General features: G+C 50.0%; 1 protein-coding gene across 1 annotated transcript; it reads left to right on the forward strand.

Moving 5' to 3' along the window:
* Positions 1–375: 375 nt before the first annotated feature.
* ADAMTSL2 (ADAMTS-like 2) lies at positions 376–23,561 on the forward strand. Its single transcript, XM_010187983.1, has 19 exons — positions 376–486; positions 1,547–1,689; positions 2,327–2,402; positions 2,803–2,905; positions 4,570–4,715; positions 4,818–4,941; positions 6,222–6,302; positions 7,245–7,420; positions 8,381–8,723; positions 8,879–8,893; positions 9,389–9,788; positions 14,016–14,119; positions 16,020–16,146; positions 18,156–18,369; positions 19,949–20,104; positions 20,823–20,993; positions 21,109–21,285; positions 22,004–22,148; positions 23,443–23,561. The coding sequence occupies exons 1-19, from the start codon at positions 376–378 to the stop codon at positions 23,559–23,561; spliced, it is 2,931 nt and encodes a 976-aa protein (XP_010186285.1).

Consider the following 23,561-nt stretch of genomic DNA (forward strand, 5'->3'; position numbering starts at 1 on the left):
TTTTATAGATCCAGAGACACTTCTTGTTAGTCACTGCCTCTTGTGCAATGCTTGCTTTGGTGTAAGCCACCATTTTTTCCAAGGCAGGCTTGGAGTCTCAACTTGCACTGGTAGTATCAGGTGCCACCACTGGGAACCAGTGCAGAGTTTGGAAGATAACAGCTGAGATGGGATGTGAACCTGTAATGTCTTAATGCTTCCACTAATTAAATATAACTTCAGGATCAAGTCACTGGTGGCTGATGTCACTTAATTGACTGGGAATGCTGAAGAAGACGCGTGCTGTAACCCAGGCTGCAGAGCAGCCCCTGCCCTCAGAGGGTGGTGAAGAGGGATGGGCATTTTGCTTAGAGCAATGTTTGGTTGCTTTCTAGGATGAAGATACCTAGGTGGAGGTGGAGCAGCATCTCCATCAGTGCGCAATCCCAGCTGAAAGGCACCCTGGCTCTTCTCCTCGTAGGCAACGTTGCCTTTGTGATAGCTCAGGTAAGTGTGTGGCCTTGCTGGAGGTCTCTGGGCTTCAAACTGATGCGGTGTCTGGACTGGGTAACCCCTGGGACTTGCAGAACTGGTCTGTGCACGCATCAGATCTCCAGCGAGTGTGAGGACAAAGGGCTTAGCTTAGCTGTTTAGTCTGGGCTTAATGTGAGTTGTACTATCCATGGCTAAGAGGGTGCACAGATCATTTCCAGATCCATGAAAGGTCATGCCCTGCTCCTGGGTGAGCATCACTTCCTCGGTCCCTGCAGCAGCTGGAGCTTTCATTTGTTTGCATGGATTATTATTCTCCCTTTCCAATTAAACACAGAATTAATAGCACTCCCCTAACCAGCAGTGATTCTGGATGGAAAAATACACCCCCTTCCCCTGCCACAAGCAATAGCTGAGACTCCTCAGGAGGTTTTGTGCCCCTTGTGAAGGGATATGAGCGCCTTACTGAGTGCAGACGTGTGGTGGTGACACTGCTGGTGGAGCAGCTCCCTTGTCCCCATGGTCACACTGCTGCCTGCCAGGGCTGAAGGGTGGGAGATGAGGGTGTCAGGGACCCTCCTGAAGTGACAAACCTGGTGGCATTTGCAAATGGGACACATGGGCTCCTCTGGCCTGCCAGTATCCACTGGTGTGCTCTCACACTTCAGAGTGGTTTTGCAAGGATTTCCTTGAGCTTCAGTGAAGCTTTTTGCTGCAATCAGCTCCTCAGTTCCCTGAGTTCACTGTGGAGCAAGAGTCAGAGAGCACCAAAAGATTTGGAAAGTTTAGGGTTGTTTGGGAGCTCATTTTGCCAACTGAGAGAAACAATGAATGTTTCCTTTCCCAAGGAATCCCAAATATTGCCATTTCTTTCCAATTTGTAATGAAACACAATTGGAAAAATGCAGGGTTTCTTGCAAGATGGAAATCTCAGGCCGGACCTCAGATCCAAAAGGAAATGCCATGTTTGCTCAGGGCAGGCTGGGTGGGGGATGCCCATGGTCCATCCGAGCAGGCTCTGTTGTGCAGATGCTGATGCTGCCTCTCTCCCCAAACTGCCTGCCGGGGCAAACAGGACCTGATGCAGACCTCCAACAGCCTGGAGGACGGGGCAGATGTCACCGCGTACTGGTGGGGTGAGTGGACCAAGTGGACAGCATGTACCAGGACCTGCGGGGGAGGCGTCAAGTCCCAGGAGAGGCACTGCCTGCGGCAGAGGTACGGCGCCCACCTGCCAGGGTGTGGGCATCTCCAGCTTGCTGGGGGTAGACTTGATCTCCAGAAGGTCATCGCTCGGTAGATAAGCACTGGTGAAAAGGTGTTGTCTGACAAACCCTGCTTGTGCAGAAGGTAAGTATGTCTCCGAGTGTGCTGCCGTGAGGATGCTGTGCCCCAGGCATCCCTGCTGAGAGGACCACCCAAGCTATTCCTGTGCTGGCCCTGAGGTTTCTCCTGCAGGGATTAGTGCAGATGGGCAGCAGTCATAGCATGACCCTGTTCTCAAGGCTTCTAGGCACAGCAGCGAGGACACTGTGGTCAGGGTTGGTTGGGGACCCGGTGATCTCAGCTGCTCTGCAAGGTTTGCAAGGCTGTGTAGGTGCCAGAAAACACCTTGCAAACCTTGTCCCCAGGCCCTTGTCCCCATGGTGTCTCCTAGGGTGCTGTAATAAACATAGTTCACGCTACAGGTAACAAAGCCAGAGAGACCTTTGCTATCAGCTCCAGTGAGACTGTGATAGATCTCTATGGGGCTCTGCTATGTGGAGGCAGATCTTACAGAAGCAGGGGACAAATATAATTAAAAAAAGAGAAACAAAGTGTTTGACCTCCATCTAACCATCATTTCTTTATTCAGAAGAAAGTCAGCGAGTGGGCTGGCTAATAAAACTTGCACTGGAACGTCCAAAAGATATCAGCTCTGCAAAGTACAAGTAAGGATATCCTTTTTCTCATCGGGAACACTCAATACAGAGTGTGGAAAGTCATGCTTGCTTTGTTCAGTGACATTTCTGGGCCCTCAGAGAGGGGACACCATTTGTCCTGTCACCCCGTTGCCCCTCCAAGTGACCAGAGTTGCCTTCTTTGGTGTCCATCTCCATTGTGTTGGGGCTTTGGGCCTTTTGGCTGTACTGGGGGCAATAAAACCCAGTGGGTGGTTCTTGCACAATGTCCTGGAGGGGTTCACCGCACTGTCCCTGCAGTGGGAGGAGGATTAAGGATGTGGCTCTGGACAGGGCAGGCGATGGAAATGCTCCCTGCAGCCAGCCAAGATGTGCCAGAAACCTTTCCCACATTTTGTTTTCATCAGGATATTAATGTATCCCATTCTAGGAGTGCCCTGCGAACGGAAGGAGCTTTCGAGAGGAGCAGTGTTCATCATTTAACTCCCATGTGTATAACGGCAGAACATATCAATGGAAACCTTTATATCCTGGTAACAAGACATTCTTTGTGTGTTTCATAATGCTTAGCCAAAATATTTTGATAGTTATGATGCTATAGCCTGCAGGAAGGCTCCTCCTCTGCTGTTTTAAAGTGATTTTTCAGAGACACAATCAGCTGTCTCCCAAGTTCAAAGGCGTGTTTTGCAGCTGCGGGGTCACTTAAAACTAAAATAACAACATGAATTTATGGCTGCAGCCTGTGTTGGTCACAGCTTGCAAGGACCAAAGAGCTGAAAGGCTGGAGGAGGATGCGAGAGCAAGGGGTGATGGACTGTGTTGGCAGGGAGAGCCCAGCTCACCCGAACAAGTGTCCTTTGAGCTGGGGCCATTGCCGGCCACATTGCATTTTGGTCATATTTGCTCACTCCCACACTCTTCATGTGCTCTGTCAAATGCCATCGAGATGCAGTTTGGTCATCTGAGGTGAGCGACACAGGACTGCAGAAATAACTTAGCAGTCAGGGACTGAGATTTTATTTCATTTTTAGGCACCTAACTCCCATCAAAATCAAGTATAAAAAAAAAACGCAGCCGATTTTTAGAGCTATTTGGAACCCAGGACTCCTCTCCTGGAGGCTCCTGAGTGCTGGTTCTTCAGACTCACGGTGGCATTTGGGTGCCTAAATATGGAGGCGGGATCTAATGCATCTTTCTTATTTTAGGTGTCTCTGCACATACCTAAGAACAATTATACTTCATCAAATTACTTGTTGCCTCCTCTTATGTGAAACAATCCCTTGTCTCGCCAGCCTTCTTGGCACGGTCAGCATGGTAGAGCTTGGCCCGTGGCAGGCTGGTTAGCTAGAACTACTTGGCAGCTTTTGTCCCTTTCCTGTGGCAAGGTGACAGTTTCTTTAAACATATTTGCTTTTTGAGATGATTCACCAGAATAGTTACAGTGAATTGTTTTGTTTTTTTAGCAGGCGTTCATGCGGCTCCTGGGGGATTTGCAGAATAATGTTTTGACACTGATGCTGTCTTGCTTGGGTGCGCAGGCCAGTGGGTATACGACCGCTCAGTAATTGGCGGAGTTCAACACTTAGCGTTGGGTTTCTGATGCAAATATGAATTTGTCATTTGCTTCCTGTGGATATTTTTAACATGTGGGACTGCTGGGCCAGGGGATGCAGCCAGGCAGCTGCCTACAGGAAGCAAAGGGCAAATTGAGTCCAACTTGGATGTTTTTTGGAAAGGTTCTGGTGTTTTAAGCTGCTGTGGTTTTGAATACAGTTGTATATATATTTCTAGCAATACATGTATGTTAATTTAAATTATGTATTAAATGTTGATAGGTGATCATGCATGTTTTTGTATAATGATATATATGTTGCTGCTGCAAGTCCTTGCACAGACCAGTGGCTGTTACTGGTGCATTCCCTGGGCTGATGTTGGCGATGCCAGGAGCATCATAGGGTGCGTTGGCTCCTCCCTGGCTGTGCAGCGGTTTGCAGCAGTGGCCTGGCACGTTCTCAGAAGTGCCATCTCCTGTCCAGCCTCTGGAGCACAAGAGATGGCAGCTTCTGAACTGCTGGCTCCTGTAACACTGTGCTGTTGCTGCTGTTGTTTAGCTTGGCAGAGATTCGTTGACATTGGTAGGATGAAAGTTATTGTGTTTCTGCTGTTTTGAATGTGTCTTTATATCCTTTCCCCTCAGATGACTATGTTCACATTTCTAGCAAGCCCTGTGACCTCCATTGCACCACTGTGGATGGTCAGAGACAGTTAATGGTTCAGGCTCGGGATGGAACATCCTGCAAATACACTGATTTCCGAGGGGTTTGCGTGTCTGGAAAATGTGAGGTTGTTAAACATTATAGCAAAAATATTGTTAGTAGCATTCAGCAAATTACGACGGGTGCAACATTTGCCTGACCCTCGATACTCTATTTGTGCGTTTCTTAGCCGATTGGATGCGATGGCATTCTCTTTTCCACCCACACCTTGGATAAGTGTGGAGTTTGCCAAGGAGATGGGAGCAGCTGCACTCATGTGACCGGCAGTTACAGGAAAGGGAATTCTCATCTTGGTAAGGCTTTTGGGGCCCCTTTGCTTTATTTGCACCAGAGGGCTGGTTTTTTTAATGTATTTACTTTTTGGTAAAATGCTTTTGGCTCTTACCAACTGCCCTGCTTCAGTTTCCCCCCATAAGTTCTGTGTGTGTTAATGTGTATGTTAAATTTGGGCAGGGAAAGCATTCTTTAAAGAAAAACAGTAACTTTGACCTCATTAATGTTTATAAATTTGTAAAGGGTGAGTGTCAGGAGGAAGGAGCCAGGCTCTGCTCTCTGATGTCCAGTGACAGGACAAGGGGCAATGGGAGCAAGCTGGAGCATAGGAGGTTCAATCTGAACATGAGGAAAAACTTTTTTACTGCGAGGGTTACAGAGCATGGCCCAGGCTGCCCAGAGGTTGTGGAGTCTCCTTCTCTGGAGACATTCAAAACCTGCCTGGATGTGTTCCTGTGTGACCTGGTCTGGGTGATCCTGCTCTGGCAGGGGTTGGGCTGGATGAGCTTTCGAGGTCCCTTCCAACTCCTGAGATCCTGTGATTCTGTGATTCTGTGATTTGCATGATGCTTGTCAGAAGCCTGAGGTCTCTGATGCTGGGTTATGCAAGAGGCTGGTGTCTATTTTAGTCTTATTTCTCATGACCCAGTAAGACTACAAATAAATGATTTGTAATAACAGGAAGCGAGGATGTTTTGAAAGACCAGGATTTCCAAAATTAGTGTGATATAAAGCAACGGAACCTTCTTGTCCTAAGTATAGCTGTCTAATTTGGGAATAATGATTAATGGTCTCTGAGGATCAGTTTAAGAGGGACCAAGCCACAGGAACTTCTGTGGCCTTGATGGGACTTGTCCCCTTGCTTACCTGGTGCTGAGCAGAGTCAAAGGAGGAATCAAGCAGTAATCTCTTGCTGGGGTTTCAGGAAGACCAGGCTAGCACAGGGTTCAATACTGAACCACAAGGCAGCTTCTCTAGCTGACAAAGCAGTCTTCAGATACCTCTTACACCAGTTTAACTAAACTTGATATTTGTGCACTTAAAGATTGCATCCTTTGTCACCTTGGCAGTGTTTTTCCACCAGGATGTATAGTTCACACATTTTTATTTTCTAATGTCAATAAAGTCCTGTCTGCAGCCTAACAGTTACCAACATCAGTGTTTTTTTTACTCTATAACTCCTTATAGAAAATTTTGGACCAAGGCCATCTTGCTTGATATATTGCAGTATTGACTACTGAGCGTTTCATTCAGATTATTTGTTACAAAGTTCCTTTCATTAATCTGTAGTTTCCCATAGGCTATTCTCTGGTAATGCACATTCCCGCTGGAGCAAGGGATATCCAGATAGTAGAACGGAAAAAATCTGCAGATGTTCTGGGTGTGTATAACCTCTTGGTACTTCCCTGCAATGCATGCCTATGCGAGCTAATGCTTTTTCCAATGTGAATATGAATGTAGTTTTATTGCAGACATGAGCTAAGTCCACAGTCAATGTAAATCACAACCACGTTGTCTAAGCCAGCCCATTTCTCCTTGTTGCAGTCTGAGCACCTGGGCTGTATATATCAACACTTTGCCTGCTTTAATGCAGAAACTTCTGGTCAATATTATTGCTACTTCAGTGTTGTATGACGAATACACTGGTGCCAGGTCACAGATAGCCCAGTGACTTCACCTCTCATGTGATCCCCTTGGTCTTCTCCTGTTCAGGGGATGTGCAATGGCCACATGACAGCAGCACCAAGATGTGACCTGTGTGTTGCCTTGCTGAAGTGTTGGTGGCCACGCCATCCATCTCATGTTGGAGGTGACAGAGCTGCTCAGGAGGAATGTGGAAAAAATTCTGGACTTGCCCAAGAGAAACAGATTTGCTACCATCATGCTCTGATGCTGCCTCAGAGGCTCGTGGCCATGTGCAGGAAAGCTGGAATGAAAAGCCTGGCGGACAGTGCGGTTCCTGGTTACCTCTGGGTGGCCCAAGATGGGCCACTGCTGTTGGCATCAGCCCAAGGAGGCAGCTCCTGCTGTTGGCCATCTGTCTGCAGAGCTGTGATTACTCAGTGTTCATGCTGTGCTAGTGCCACAAGGGCGAGAGGAGCCATGGGCTAGTGTAAGCCACATGCCCAGGAGCTTGTAATGCATGGCTCTGGGAGCGTACTCACATGATGTGGGTTGGAAATAGGTGACAAATACATTGTAATGTAGGAAAAACCCTTGGTTTATTATGTGACACTCTAATATTGTCTGCATGAACACATTACAGTACTGCATACCTCTGCTCTTACATGTGGTTGAACTGAATTTTCTTTCTTGTTTCAAGCTGTGGCTGATGAAGCTGGGTACTATTTCTTCAATGGAAACTACAAAGTTGACAGTCCAAAGAACTTCAACATTGCAGGCACGGTGTTCAAGTACCGCAGGCCCATGGATGTTTATGAGACTGGCATAGAGTACATTGTCGCACAAGGACCAACAAATCAAGGGTTGAATATAATGGTGAGCTTGGACTTTTCAAGTTTCCGAGGCTGGGAGTGCTGGGGAAGGGAAAATCTGTGTTGGATCAAGGAAGGGATGGGGTGGACATGGGAGCAGAGTCCTGCCATGGCATCCTGGCTTTCCTGGACAGCTCAAAGAGGAGAGGAGGAGCAGTGACTCTGCTCAATTCCTTGCAGAAACCTACTTTATTTGCATCAGCGCTCTCTGTATGCAGGCCGGGCTGTGACTAATGAATGTGGGCTTGGAAACCCCTCTCTCTGCAGGAAGTAGATGCCTCAGGCACTGCGGGAGGGGGGATTTCTCTTCCACTCCATGGCATTATTATCCAAGTTACCTGGCAGGAAAAGTAAAAATAAGAAATTGAGTCAGATAGCTTAGACAAGTGCACAAAACTTAAACCCCAACTCTTTCTTGAAAGCAAACCTTCTAAAACCAGGCATATGAAGAAAAGTAATTTAACTTTCTTCTGGGCAGCCATCCAGAGCCAGCTCCTGCCATCTTCTATGTAGCCCTGGGATCCTCTGGAAGAGGAAGGAATGGTTGCTTGGGTGCTTATAAAGCGCTGGCCCGGTAACAGATGTTGTAGCACATCAGCTGTGAGTCCCCATGCCCAGGGGGGATGTAGCAGCTGAAGGGATGTGTGCATGCTCCTCAAAAAGCCACAAAAAATGGGTTTGTAAGTGGTGGATGTGGATCTCCCATCTCTGGTCGCTCAGCGGCAGAGGAGGGAATGTGACATGTGGCTCCCAGTCCCTGAGCTGGGGCTAATCCCCAGGATGGGGCTGCCAAATAACCCTTGGAAAATTGTACTGGGCTCCAGTTTTAAGAAATTGGCAATATGATGGGAAGCAGATTGGAAATAGCAAAGTAGATACTCACCGACTGTCAAGTCCAAGATGAATGACAGGCTTTGCATGCCATATATTCACTGCATCCGCTAATAATTTAATTTTTTGCTAGGTCTGGAATCAAAATGGCAAGAATCCATCCATCACATTTGAGTACACCCTCCTGAGGAAGCCACACTCAAAAAATCTGCAGCCCATCTACTACACCTTCTCCGAGTCAGATAGTGAAGAAAGCAGAGAGTTTGATGGAGACGTGCCATTGGGTTTTATCCAGCACAATGCAACCTATTTTGGGAAAATCTCCAGGGAAAGGATAGACTTGGAGAACCAGGTGTTTGGAAGGCAGGACACAGAGGAAGATTTAAACTTGAGCAAAGGTCAGGAAACCAATGAGGTCTATGAAAGAGCAGACACAATTGACTGTGAGCCAAAACTGAAGGGCAAACAACCCCAAGGTAAGGAGGAGACTTGGGCCTCACTGTTCTGCTTCTCAGAGCTCTTGTTGAGAAATGCTCTGTTTCTACCTCTGGTGATTCTGCTGGTTTGTTTTTTGGAAACCTCGGAAAGTTCTTTAAAACATCTCTGCTCATAAATCCTCTTTGCCCTTCAGGTTCTGGTTTCTGGAGGTGTGGGGGGTGGCCATGGGTGAGGGCTCCCTGCTGGTACCTTGCTGTGCTTTGCCTCATACCAAGGACAGGAGGGAGCCCTGGGTGCACAAAGCTCCCTGTCACAACATCTTCTGTCACCTCCCACCTCTGCCCCATCCCCAGCAACCTCCTCCCTGCTCTCGTCCCTTGGGCATCCCACCACCAAACTGCCTTGAGCGCTTTCCCAGCATGGCTGCATGGGCTCTGGGGCCAGGAGGGCACCTTTCTTTCTGACCTCTGCTATGGCTTGGGGCTGTGCTGGCAGGCGCTGAGCTATCTTCTGGCCGTAGCAGGATGAGACCCACAGAGCTGCACACTCTTCCCAAGGGTTTACATCCCCATGGGATTTGTCCCCCAAAACCCCAACTCCTGCCTCATGGGTGGCTGCTCAGGCTCCAATGTGCCCCCACTGCTCCGGGCTGCTTTTGCCTCCCAGCCTGAATGCATTTTGTGGTTGTCACTGTTGTTTCCCCCTGTTGGCTCCAATCTAGATTCAAACGTAACCAGGTCTACTTACCAGACAGACCATGACGACAGAGACGTCGAGCCCCGGCTCACCTCCAGGGAATTCCTTTCGGAGAACGCCATCACGGACAAGCTGCTGGACAAGAGCTCAGACTCCAAGGAGTTGGTGCTCAACATGACCATGAACAGCATCTTTGCCCAGGGAGACCCAATCAACTCTGTGGGGTCACACATTGATAGCCTCTATGTTGACTATGAGGACACTGATGGTGTTGTGACCTACACCATTAATAGCACTTACATGGAGCTGAGCAACGGCAAAGCCATCAACTCATCTGCAGAGACGCCGTTTTCAAATGCCACTGTCACCATGACCAGCCCTCAAGGGAACAGAACCCACAGAGCAAGGTAGGAGACATGTCTTTAACTATGTCAATCCTATTTATTGCTATTCTTGACTTATAATTGCCCCGTACTCGATGCAGACCCCATTGCATGATTTCTATCTGCTTTGGAAGGCATAAGGTAAGTGGGTGCAGGATGATATATGTGAAAGCTTTCTGATGGGGGTTAAATTGGAAAGAAAGGCTGGAGGTTTTGGGAGCAGAAAGTCAAGAGAGCATTTAAGCAAGAGGAAAACTTACTGCCCTCCTTAATAGGAATGGTGGCAAGTCCATGCTGATGCCTGTCAGATTGTGCATTGCTCTCTGCCTGTCACGCTGCCTTATCAGAGCTGTGGCCATAGAGAAGCCTCTTCCTTTTGCCTTCTCTTGACGTCCTGCTCCAATTCCCCAGGCCCCTTCCTCTGAGTTCTCATGCAGCAGAAGTTGGTCCTGGCCCCTTTCTACCCACTCTGTTGGGTGCCACCACCATCCTCCTCACTCGTGTTGGCAGGAACATGCTCCTAGCATGGCCCTGCCTGGTTAACCACTGCTGGAGAGGCAGAGCTGGGCAACAGGAGCTCTTCTGTAGGGCCTGCAGAAATAGCCTGGGTTTGCTGTCAATGCAGTCAGTCATTGCATTAAGTCATTACTTGGACAAAAATACCAATATCTCTCCAGTGGCAGTGACTGGTATTAGGGACATTGCTTCAGGATTCCCTTAACAGCTGGTTTAGCCCTCTTTCATGTGCAGTTACAAACCAAAAGTTTCTGGAGAGCTTAGGCTGAAAGCAAGGCCTTGGAAGCCACCCAGGTCCCAGACCCACAGCCATGGATTTGGGTCCTACTGTGCATCCCCACAGTTTGTTCAGTGGCCCTGATACCCAGCCTCCCCTGTGGGTTCCCTCCTGGCTCCGCTGCTTTGACTCTTTTGTCCTCTAGTCTTCACCACCAGTAAAACAGGGGTTGTGATGCTGGGCTTTGGAAGGCGTAAAGTGCTGAGCAGATGCTCTTTGGTTATGGTTAGCTGTATTTACCCAGAACTTATACTAGCTTATGCTAAAGCAACTTATGCTAAAGAAAATGTCCATGCAGCCAAATGTATCAACAAACTTCTTAATGATAAGAACATTAAAACCTTGCCAAGGGCTTGAGTCTATCATCTCTTCTCATGGCTTGGCTTGGAAACTTTGCCTTTGGCTGCCAAAGCAAGCATTTCATTAGTGCTCTGACAGGCCAGGGCAGCGCCGTCAGCTCCCCTGCCTTACCGTGCCGTGGGGAGCGAGAAAGGGGCTGCCTTGCTCCTTGGGGCTGCCCTGGTCACTGCCCCACCTGGGTAGCATTGCCTGGCACCCGGTACCCTAAACCTCTCCCCAGTAGCTGTTAGATGGGGCTGATGTTTTTCTGCCTTCTGGGAGCACAGGGACTTTAAAGTTCAGAGCAGCTTAGCTCTTACAGGAGCTTGGCTCTTGGAGCACGAGGCATGTGAAGAGCACTGGGGCTTGGACTTGTTCCTCCAGGAAAAGGGGAGGTGGAGGAGGCAGCCAGAAATGGTGATGGGGCACAAGGGAAAACCTCTTGCCCTTGGCTTGGGGCAGAGTGGGGATCTCCATCCTTGGAGATGGACAAAACTGGACTGTGTGAGGCCCTGTGGGATCTGATCTGTTACTGAAGTCAACCTAGCTGTGGGCAGGAGGACCTGAGACCTCCAAAATCCTTCCCAGGCTCACTGTGGGATGAATGGTGGCTTTTGGCTCACTTTCATTCCCTGTAAATGAGGAAGCAAGGGGGGGTCATCTCTGCAGACGTAACCAGCCAGTCTGTACAGATGGGACAGTGGTGGTTAGAGGTGGGGTGTTTGATTTCTTTCCGAACTCTCATAGTTCTTGGTGTGGATGGAGTTATCAGGTACAGGAACAACTTGCGCCAGTGTGGTGTGCTGTACTCACTGGGGACAATCTCTGCTGGGACATGGATGAGTGGGTGGCTTTTGTGCTATGGTAGAGATGCCAGGATGCTTCCCCTCTCCTGGGGCAGTTAAAGCCTTTCCGTGATGTGCCAGGGCAGATGTAGGCATCCTCTGTCCTTCGTCCCATGCCCACGCTGCAGTGTTCAACAGGAGTCAAGAGTTTCCTCCTTTACTTAAACAAAATTACTGAAATAAAACACAGAAATGTGAGCTGGACGTTGGTCTGTGGTGTTTGTGTGCACTTGTTAGGATTATTCTTCTGCTACGGGGACTGTTTTGGGAAGAAGGGCAGCCTAGACCTCAGCTGGGAGTGAGAGACTGGTGCTCATTTTTGGTGCTGTTGCTTGCTTGAAAAGCAGAAGGAAAGAGCAGGGAGGGAAAAAAATACTTGACTTTCATAATAAAGCTCATAATCAAAAGGAAAAATAGCAGAGTAAAAGCCACCAGATTTGTAGGACAACGTGCTGCTGTTTGCTTTTGGAGGAGAACAAAATGACAGTTTTGTCTTTGCTTGATATGGTAAGAGAGCTAAACACTGCCCTGTGACCAAATTTCTGATTTTTCTGGAAGAGAACTTGTCCCTGCGACCTTGTTGTGCATAGAAGCAGCTCTTTATTTAGGATCACATGCATTAAAGGGACACTGTTGAAAGGTTTTCTGTCCTCAGATGTGGTACAAAGCTTATTTTGAAGATTATTTTTAATTTTGAAAGGAGACGAGTCCCAGTCATAAGATAACTTAGTGTTTACTTTGGTGCCTCAGAAAGCAGGGTATAGACCGGAGGATCTAGGTAATACCCCATTGTCCAGGCAAATTAAAGTACAAAACACCCCATTGTCCAGGCAAATTAAAGTACAAAACCCAGATGTTGACTACGTTTTAATGGGTTTTACTGAAAACTCTCATCTTGTGAGCTCTCTCCTGGCTGGGTGGCAGCCGGGGCTGAGCTGGGATCAGGGACTGACATGGGTCCCCTGGCAGAGCTGCCTTGGCAAGATAAAACACTATTTATAGTGTGCAGAGGTTGTTCTTTTTTTCACAAAAAAAAATAGTCATATTCATTGCAGTTCCATTTCAAGCGCAGGAAGCGACCATTTGCCAAACTGACAGAGGCAAAATCAACAGGGAAAATGAGATTGTTGTTGTTTTTAATCCTTCTGGAGGCTCAGTGCTGGCGGTGGAAGGAGGGTGGGTCCGAAAGGAAACGGCTGGATTCTCAACAGTGTCCTTTTAAAGGTTGATTTGATACACTAGACCTGAACTTTTTCTTACGAATAATTAAATAAGGCCATTTCAGAGCTTCTGCTGCCTAGAAATCATACAAGCTGCATATCTCGCCAGGCCAGAGACAACTGGATGTCAGGATTCAACCTGGTACGCTATTTCAGTGTAGCCGTTTCAAGGGTTTGAACAAAGGTATGAGAACAGAATTAAAGTCTTTTGTTGTAAAGGTGCAGTATCCCTGATGTGTTATCACCTCACAGCACGTAGGATGCACTGAGCTGGGAGAAGCCGTTATCCTTGCTTTGACAAATGCTTTTTCATACACCAGGCTGACCCCATTACTCCTTTCCCCATGGCATTACGCGTTTGAGCACAGCGTGGCTATGAGAGATGCGAATTACCTCTCTAAACAAACCAACAGAAACCAAACCAAACCAAGAGCGGCAAAAGTGACGGGTAGGCAAATGGCACACCTTGGTGTTTAACAGCAGAGCGTGCTTTGAGAAGTGGGCTCGTAAACTCCTGTGCCACGTGTTGGCTTTTGGAAGGAGTGAGATGCTGAGATTTGAGCAGCCGAAAGCTCTGCCGCATTGAGCAGCACGAGTTGGCATGCCCGGCCCTGGAGATGCAGGGGAGGAGATACTGCACCTTTAGTCGCTGTATGCCGAGGGCCAGGTGTATTTGAGCAGAAAAATGCAAACTTTTTGTTAAATTCTGAACTGTTTCTACTTGTGGGTATTTTTATCCCATTCTCTCTATTTCTAGACAGTGGAAGCTCTGCCTCTAACCGGGCTGGGGATTCTACTTGGGGCTCAGGACAGGTATGTTGTGAAACAAACCAAACCGATTCAAACAAACAAACAAACCCCCAAAAAATCAGAAAATGCCAAACCCAACTGCCAAACAAAGCCAATCCCCTCCCAAACCCAAACCCAACCGAACTGCAGCCTGCTGGCAGATGTGTGTGTCTGACGTGGCCGATCACCGCTCGCCTTGTAAATGCCTTTTTTTTGTTTTGTTTTGTTTTGTTTTCTTCTTTTTTTTTTGTTTGCTTATCGCTAGAAACAGATTGAAGTTGTTAAGAAAGGGCCAAGGTGTGAGTGCTGCTGACATGTACAGGTGGAAGCTTTCCTCCCATGAACCCTGCAGCTCTACATGTACCACAGGTAGTTATAAGAAGCACCCAAATTCTGCACAACCGCTGAAATCACCTGGTGTGTGAGTCACTTTTATGTCTGTTAAGGATGGGAAGGACCTGGTGATGTGTAGGGGATCTCGTGATCGTTGGAGCTGGTTTAGCACAGCCCCGAATCTGCTCTGCCTGGGTGCAGACGTGGGGAGAGGAGCCAGGTTGCAGGGTGTGCAGAGCCCACCAAACCTGTGGGTGCATCAGGGGCCAGGTGTCAGTGCCCAGTTTGTCCATCAGCCTGCAAAACGCTCTCCCTCGGGGAGCTCTGAGCATCACCTCCACTTCCCAGCTCAGCAGGGATGGTGCTGGGGCTCGGCAGGATCCCCAAATCTATGCTGAGTCTCAGCACATTGCCTCCTTTTTTAATTTTTTTTTTCCTTCCTCCTCCTTTTGACTATTCAGTGGGGTTTGAAAAGCTCAGCTGCTTCCCTACAGAGTGAAATTTTGAAGATTGTTCAGCTCTGGCAGGAAACAAAATAGCATTTGGCTTTTTGATTTTGTTTTGTTTCTCCCACTCCTCCTACCCTGGAGCCTGATCTCAGCTGCGAGGGTGTCAATCTGGAACAGCCATGTAGATGCCAGAGATACCAAATCCTGGCCTGTATTCTTTTTGCATAAAACCCCTCTTTTTGCCCCCTACAAATAATCAAGCCATCTCGTCTCTCTCCTCCTTTACTCCTTGGTTAGGGGCCCTGGCCCTGTGAGCCCATCATTTGGGATGAAGAGGGTATATGCTCGCCTGCTCCGCTCCCCTGACCATGAAATAATCCAGATCCTGCTGTGCTTCTGGAATTAGAAAGAAGGAAAAGAAGGGGGAGAGAGGAGACTGTAATCTAAGGGACATCTCTTAAAAGAGCAGATGCAAGGATTTTATTTTTCAAGCATGCCAGGGCACTTATTCTTGTCCAGCAGACACATGGGAGCTCTGCAAGCCATCCCCTTCCCTGGCATCTCGTCAGCCACATGTTCTGGGACGTTTTTGACTTCTTTGATCCTCTCTAAACAAATTTCCCCCTTGACTGGACCAGGTTGCTCTGCCCTGGTTTGCAGCTAGCAGGGAGAGGTTTTACTTAAATTTCTCCTTTCTCGTTGCCTTTTCTTAATGAGATATCGCAGAGAAGCAAGACCATGTCAAGAGCTGTAGATCTTTTTTTAATTTTTTTTTAAGTTTCATGTAAACCATATGTTCCCCAGAGCTGCAATTCTTGTTACCTGTAGCCAGAGCAGCCTCCTGGTCCCCAGCCAGGTCCCAGAAAGGACTTCACAACATTTACTCTGGCATGGCAGGCTGTGGGGGGGGGGAAGGTCTGAGTCTGATGGCTCTGACTGCCTGTGCTTTTGAAGCGGGAGTTGGAGGGGCAGGTGCCTCCTTCTAAAGCCCCCCCAGACCCTTTCCTTGGCCTGGAGCTGTGGGCACAGATGGGGTGTCATGCACATGGAGAGAGGGGGTGGATGGAGTGAGTTGGGGGCTGTTTTCTGTCGCCTTCACCCCCCATACCCAGCAGGGTGGGAGCCGATGGCTGCATGGTGGAGGGAGCTGCCGAGCAGACGCGTTGCCCCGAGCGTTTCCTATAAAAACGTGTTAGTCATATATTGATCTTGGGGGCAAGCCCTGGCAGGGGTGGCCGTGCCCGCCTTTGGAGCCAGCCAACCTTAACCATGCTGCCCGTGTTGGCTGGGTGGCCTCTGTGGTCCACCCCTCCCCACGGGTTGGAAAGTCCAGCTTGCTGCTTTCCATCGGGAGGAAGTTTTGGAAAATGCAGTTCAAAAATAGAAAAATAAGGGAGGGGGGCAAAAAAAAAAGAAAAAGAGCAGAGTTTGGATGTCAAAATCACCAAGCATCCTCTGTTGTGTGTGTGTATTCTCTTTGAAACTAGGAGTGATGTCCACATATGCGATGTGTGTTCGCTATGATGGGATCGAAGTGGATGATACGTACTGTGATGCCATGACCCGTCCCGAGCCCGTCCATGAGTTCTGTGCTGGGAGAGAGTGCCAGCCAAGGTACTGCCTCGACAGGGTGCTCCTGAGGGGCTCCCTGGGTGTATCTGGGGGAGGGGGTCAGCGTGGATCTGGTGGTGGTTGCAGCAGGGATCACCCGTAGCACCCTCATCCCTCCTCCCCTAGTTTCATCTGCCTGGGGTGCACTGGGACTTGGTGAGATTTTCCTCCTGAGAAAGGAGGCCAGTTAAAACTTCTGTAACTTCTTTAACTTCTGTTAAAAACTTCTGTAAATCCTGGTAGGGTTTGCACCTGGGGGTCCCATCAGGTCCAGCTTCTACCAGTGCAAGCAGTGTCCTTCCCTGGGCAGCTTGGGTAGAAACATGTGTGTGATCTGGAGGGGGCAGTTCAGTCTTGCAAAGGATCCATCTCTTTGGTCCCTTGGGCATCCTAAACATCCCTGAGGTTTGCTTATATGAGCTGGTACAGAGGGGAACCTGTGCTAGAGGTCCTTCGGAAGGTTTCCTTCCCAACAAATGTGATTTCAGTTGCCATCCAGAGCTGAGCCATATGGCTCAGGGCACCTCTGCTGCTGGTTTGTAAGTAACAGCAGTTATGGGCAGGCCAGATCACTGTCTGTGAAAGGAAGGAGGACTGTGATGGTGTCAGGGCAATGGGAGAAGTAAAACCACCTGGTGCATGCCCTTGAATGATGTCACTTGTGAACAGTGCAAAGCAAGACTAGAGCGATGCTAGGGACCAGGGAAAAAGCACAGAGGGGGCTCGCTTTTGCCTGGTGTAATTGGGAAGAAGAAGCACGTGTGCCCTTTGCTCTGTAAGGTCTCGTTGAACCTTGCACATTAAGGCTGAAAGCCAGGGCAGACTGCAATTGGGGCAAGAAAAGCATGGGGATGTGGCTGGTGCTGGGAACATACCTGCCCTGTAGACACCATGGGAACTTCAATCTCTATTTGCAATAAATTTGTAATATTTTATCACAGGCTTTAGGGTTCTTTTCATGCTTAGGTTATCCCACTGGTCTTTTATAAAGCTGCCCCTCATTATAGTCGTGCTGTTCCAGCCCCAGGAGCTTGCACTGTAAGAGAAAAGAGCTGCTCCATCATTCACCGGTGATTGCAGCTCAGCCGTGGGCAAACAAAGGAGCTGCCGGGAACTCAAACAGGGCAGCCAGGGAGAGATGGGATGCTTCTTGGGCTGGCAATGCTTTCTCTTCAAAGTGCTAAGAGAATCTTCATAATCTGGACAGGAAAAACCTTGGTTTCATCTGCTTCTGAATCTAGGTGGCACTTCTCAATATGTGACATCTCTCTGTGGCTGCTGCTTGTGCCTGGAGCCCCGTGCCAGGCTGGGGTACAGCTGGGGGACGTGGCTCTGTGGCAGCAGTGGGTGGCCCCGGGGGCTGTGTATTCTGATCCATTTAGATTTTTACATTTTTAGCTTATTCTTGAATTCAGAATTGCCATAATGTTACAGTACTGTAAAAATCTTGACTCTTTGTCTTTTCCCCATGGTTTAAAAGCGGCTCCCCTCTTGTAACTTCAGGACAGTAGTGGCAGGGGACAGCAAGGGGCAGACAGTGCCTTGGAGCAGATCCCAGCTCTTCCAGCCCATCACACGCCGTGAGCAGAGTCACACTGACAGTTGTACATTAATCTGTCCCACCAGGCTCTGGCAGCTTCGTGTGACATTATTGCTGGGATTTGCAGGGTGATGGATGGTTGTGTCCTCTCTGTGCTTTAGCTGATCAGGCAAAAAAAGAGAGGTCAAATGTGGGCAAAAAGCATGGCAGAGAAGTGTGCTGGAAACGTACATGGGAGAAGCGTGCAGCCTGTAGGCTCCTCCTTCATCTTGGCAGTCTGGGTTTAGCATCCACTGCTGCAGGCATGAGCTGGGTGAAACCACTGACCATTAATACATCCCATCCCATGGGAAAATCTGTCTCATGCTGGCAGCCCGACTACAGCTCATTCCTATTGCAGCCTTCTTCCTCCAGCCCAGAGCACACAGGGTTTTCCCGTGGGATTCCACGATGGCCTCTCTTGTCTCCACAGGTGGGAGACAAGCAGCTGGAGCGAGTGCTCCCGCACTTGTGGGGAGGGCTACCAGTTCCGCATCGTCCGCTGCTGGAAGATGATCTCGCCGGGATTCGACAGCTCCGTCTACAGCGACCTCTGCGAGTCCGCGGACATCACCCGGCCTGACGAGCGCAAGGTCTGCAAGAACCCGGCCTGTGGGCCGCAGTGGGAGATGTCGGAGTGGTCCGAGGTAAGGCACGGGGACCGCTGGCCTGGCAGCTTCTCCATTCCTTCTCCCATTGAAACTCATCCCTGGCCATCAGGGACTCTGCCTTTTTGGGACACTGGCTGCAGCCATTGCATGTGGATCAGCATGTACCAGTAATGTTTTTTTCCCCTAAAATGAAGCCTTGGGTCCATGCTGGGGTGGAGAGGGTCACTCATGGGGTCTTTGATGGCTCACATGGTGCTGGCATTGCCTGCTGAGATAGGGCAGGAGCCTGTGGCCAATATGTTACCATAACTGTGCCCCCAGGTATGCTAGGAAACAGCCCTGCCTCTTCAATGTCTTCTGGAAATGCATGGGGAGAGGGAGATTCTGGGTCTGTGCCCATCTCTGAGCCCGCCCAAGGTGCCACCGCCAGTCCCCTGCAATGGGGATGGCTACATGGAGTGTGGTGTTTGTGCCCTGGAGCCCACACACTCCTCGACTCTCTGCAAAGAAGCAAATGTTGTTCCTGCTCCCAAATCAAGCCCAGACCTCTCCTAAGCAAGAGCAGACAGAGCTCTGAGCCAAGCTGTCCATGGGTGCGAGCCTGCCCCATGGTTTACACCATATGGGATTGGACTCTTCCTCCTGGGAGGCTCCCAAAAGGCTTCTTGGTCATAATTTAATTGTCTCTTTTCCTCTGTGAGCTGGGGCGTGTGGTTTCCCTGGAGCTGATGGAGGGGCTGGTGCATTCCCCGGTGTTGCAGGATGTTTTGACTTTCCCAGCTGGGTAGAGAGGAGCTCCCCGTGCACATGCTGGTGCATTATTTTGACTGGTGCAGCAAACCGAAGTGGCTTATTTTACAGAAATCCATATTCTCCTCCAGCATGTGTCAGGGACAGATTGCTTGAGACAGTCCTGGAGTAGTTTGTTCTTAGCCAGCAGCAAAGCTAATCTCATTTGGATCCCATCTGAAGCCGGGTGCCAAGTTGGCTGGGGAAACAGGCATAAAAAAAAAGCACTTTTCAGGGATCTGAGGATTAACATATCAGCGCGGTGCGTCTGAGCGCTGTGCTGTTGACACTTTTCCCTGCTTTACGTTATGCATGGAGCAAATGTGTGTGTATGTGAGACTGTAGTAACTCAAATCCAGTTCTAAATAATGTCACGGGGCTGCACGGTGCCAAATTTATCCACAGCATGAAAAATCTCAGTTGTGCGGTTTGGGGAAAACATTCTCCAAAGACGTGGAAAGGAGCTGGCTGTTCCCAGGCTGGAGGCGAGGGCGATCTCACCCCGTCTCGAAGTGACAGCTAAAATTTCTCAGCTTGGTTCAGACATTTTTGGTGACTTGGGTTTTTACCCTCTGCCATCTGGCATCACCTGGCAGGGAGCGTGCACAGCACCTGGGCAGGATACAGCCTTCCTGCACCTTAACGTGCCTGCTGGCTGGGGATTTTGGGGAAGAGGAGTGGCTTCGCTACGGATTGTTTTATAGGCAGTCACTTATACATTGTCAGCGTGTGTTTTCACACATTAAAAATGTAAAAAAAGAACCCAGAAAGCAGCTCCCAGCTCCCATCCTGGTGGGAGCCCCTGCTGATGCCGTTCCCCCTGCAGTGCTCAGCGCGGTGCGGTGAGCGGAGCGTGGTGACACGGGACATCCGCTGCTCCGAGGATGAGAAGCTGTGCGATGCCAGCGCCCGGCCCCTGGCTGAGAAGAACTGCACTGGACCCCCCTGTGACCGGCAATGGACTGTCTCCGACTGGGGACCGGTGAGACCCTGGGGTGGCTGACGATGCTGATGCTCAATGCACAGAAAATGAACCTTTTTCCTCTTTTTTTTCCCTCCTTTTTTACCTTTTTTCCCCCCTCTTTTTTCCCTTCCTGCACAATTCCTCTACAGAGACCCCCCCCCTCCATCCCAAGCTATTTTTACACAGGTTTTGATACATTAGCATCAGCTAAAAATAAGTAGTTTCCATGGCAGCAGCAGTGCTGTGAAACACCGGGCGTCTCTGCAAGAGCGGCTGCAAAAGAGCCAGGGACCACTCACTGCCTCCACTGGTGCTTGGGGCAGCCCTTTGCCATTGGGAGGAGGTGGAAATTTGCAGCCACTTGGTCCCTCTTTGCCTTGAACTCTTTGTGAGCATTCCTGGGGTTCCCTGCTCATGGTGCTTCCCCTCCTGCCTGGCCTGAGAGATGCTGAGTTTTGCTCAGCACTGGTGTGGGGGGCCTGTGGGATGGATTGGCTGTGGCAGAGCTGCATGGGGAAGGATGCACTGAGCTTCCCTGTGGCTATTTTAAGCTGAGCCCCTATGATCTCTCCATGATTTGGGATTAGGGAGGTGACTGAGCCTCATAGAGGTATCTTGGACCCCATCCTGGGGATGGGGATGATGGAGATGGGGATGGGGATGAGGATGGGGATGATGGTGGGTCCATGCTGCCTTCCCTGCCGCTGACCACCCGCTGTGCCTGGTGCGGTTTCAGTGTAGTGGTGGCTGCGGGCAGGGCAGGATGATCCGACACGTGTACTGCAAGACCAGCGATGGGCGGGTGGTGCCGGAGTCGCAGTGCAACCTGGAGACGAAGCCGCTGGCCATCCACCCCTGCGGGGACAAGAACTGCCCCTTGCACTGGCTGGCACAGGACTGGGAGCGGGTAAGTGCAGCCCTCCCTGGGCTTGGGGGGTGCTTGGAGCATGGGGTTTGTTTTCAGGGGGTGATGGAGGAGGGATGCCCTCCATCTCAGCCATTTCCCCCTTGCACCCCCACAGTGTAACACCACGTGCGGCCGGGGTGTGAAGAAGAGGATCGTGCTCTGCCTGGAGATCGTTAATGGGAAGATCAAGACCCGCAGCCCCGCCGACTGTGATGTTGCCAAGAAGCCTGTGGAGGAGACGACGTGCTTTGAGCGGCCGTGCTTCAAGTGGTACACAACCCCCTGGTCAGAGGTGAGTGGGGAGGGAGCCAGGGATGGCTCAGGGGGTCTGTGGGAGGGAGATGGGGGCAAAATGCCCTTCCTTTAAGGTGCACTTGCCCTGAGCATGTGGTGCCCTGTCTCCTCATACCAAGGGCCACACCACCTGCAAAATAACCCAAGGAGATGGGTGAAGCTCTGCAGGACACAGCCCCTGAGGGAGCACCCAGGGAGGCCCTTTTGTTGCAGCTTGAGGCAGAGCCTGCCCTGCCACAGCGCAATGGGGACGGGCTGTGCTTGGAGAGAATGGGACTGAGAGGAGGTGTCTGGGGTTAGCTTTGGCTTTTTTTTCTTTTCTTCTTCACCTCTTACCCTGCAAATGCTGGTGGGTTGTGCATGGAGTCCTGGGGATGCAGAGGTTGGGGGGGGATGCAGAGATTAAGGATGCAGTTTGTCCTGGCACCCTACATGGTCCGTAAAGGCAGCCAAAGTTTGGCAGCCGTGGGGCTGAGCCCAGCGAGCGTGGGCAAGGAGCTGTGAGAGGCTGTGGCTGGCTCCAGGCACTTCATTTGTTTAGTCTTGCAAACCCATTGTTGCAGCCTATAATAAGCCAAAACAGACCCGCTGTAACCCCAGCCTGATGAGGTGTCCGAAAGGCGGCAGGCAGTGAGTGCTGGGCCCAGGAGTCTTTTTTAGCACAGATCCCTGTGATCGCAGGGTCTTGCCTCACTCCCCCACCCTCTGTTCCCCAGTGCACAAAAACCTGCGGCATCGGCGTGAGGATGCGGGATGTGAAGTGCTACCAAGGGAAGGACATTGTCCGGGGCTGCGACCCCCTGGTGAAGCCGGTGGGCAAACAGACCTGCGACCTGCAGCCCTGCCCCACCGAGCCCCCAGGTGAGCCCCCCCCACCTAGATTTCCCACTGATACCCCCCAAGCAGCACCACCCAACATCTTAGCTTTCACCGACCCCAAGTTTCATAGTCATCCCAGGGAAGATGTAAAGGGGACAGCTCTCCCACTGTCATGGGGGTGGCCATTTCTGCAGATCACCCCGTTAAATTAAGGGACGAGCTCAAAAGCAGCATGTGCTGACCTTAGGATAAAAGGGAGCTCTTGAGAGTGGACTTGGGTCATGCTTCTGTGTGAGTCCTGCTAATGTCTAGGAAGTTTTGTCTGTGCCATTATTGTAATGATTTTTTGGTCTCCAAATGTCCTGCGGGATTTGTAACTATCTTGTTATCTGACTCGTCTGCTGGCTTAAAGCCCCTGTGATCTTTAGTGAACACACGGTTTTAATTCTTTAATAGGATTTGGGAATAAGGACGGTGTGGGAGAAAAAACATGAAAATGGGAGACAGATTTGGGGCTGGCCTCTGGCTCAGCTCTGGCCCCACTGGGTGCCCTGGGCTGACCTCTCCTGCGGGGTCTGGGATGCAGGATGGTGCTCATGAGATGCCTCATGGCTCCCTCATAGCAAGCTAGGAGCCTTGTAGCCCTAGGAGCAGCTTTGTTTCAAGCATCCTATGGATTTTAAACTATATATATGTGTGTGTGTGTATGTGTGTGTGTATAAAATAAAATACATATTTTATATATACACACACACACATATATATAAAAACCTGCAAATCCTATGGATTTGAAACAAAATATTGCAGGGGAGTTGGGAGAGGATTGTAGCGGTTTCTGCCCTCCTCCCTCTCTCCAGCAGCTCCCTTGCCCCGGACTCCTGCTGTAACACTGCTGGATTCCTGTTCCCTTTCTCACATGGCCTTTTTTGGGGCAGAAATTGTGGATGTGTTGGGGTGACTCTGTGCCCTACCAGGGGAGGCCCTTGGCCTGGGGCAGCTCAGTGCAAGGCTCCCTCAGTGGCTCCAGCAATCCCCGGGCAGCTCCATTTTGCAGTTAAGATCTTGAATTTTGGGTCTAAGAACAGACTCCCAGGCCAAGCCAGCTGTGATGAAGTGGGTCAGCCTTCAGGTGCCTTTGCTTAGGCTGGTGATGATATTTATGGAGAAGCTCCATGCTGTTTTCCAAGGGATGCTCTGCCTGATATCAGAGTCGTGGCAGTCACAACTGGGGTGATTTGGTGCTTAGGGCAGGCTGTGTACGGCGGAAAATGAGCTCATGAGTGTGCAATGATTTCTTCTTTTTTGTATTGATGCTTTTTGCCTTCTTCCCCCCCAGACGACAGCTGCCAGGACCAAGCAGGAACCAACTGTGCTTTGGCCATCAAAGTCAACCTGTGCAGCCACTGGTACTACAGCAAAGCCTGCTGCCGCTCCTGCCGCGCACCCCATTCCTAG

This window comes from Mesitornis unicolor, unplaced genomic scaffold, assembly GCF_000695765.1.
Source record: "Mesitornis unicolor isolate BGI_N332 unplaced genomic scaffold, ASM69576v1 scaffold37237, whole genome shotgun sequence".
Taxonomy (NCBI): Eukaryota; Metazoa; Chordata; class Aves; order Mesitornithiformes; family Mesitornithidae; genus Mesitornis; species Mesitornis unicolor.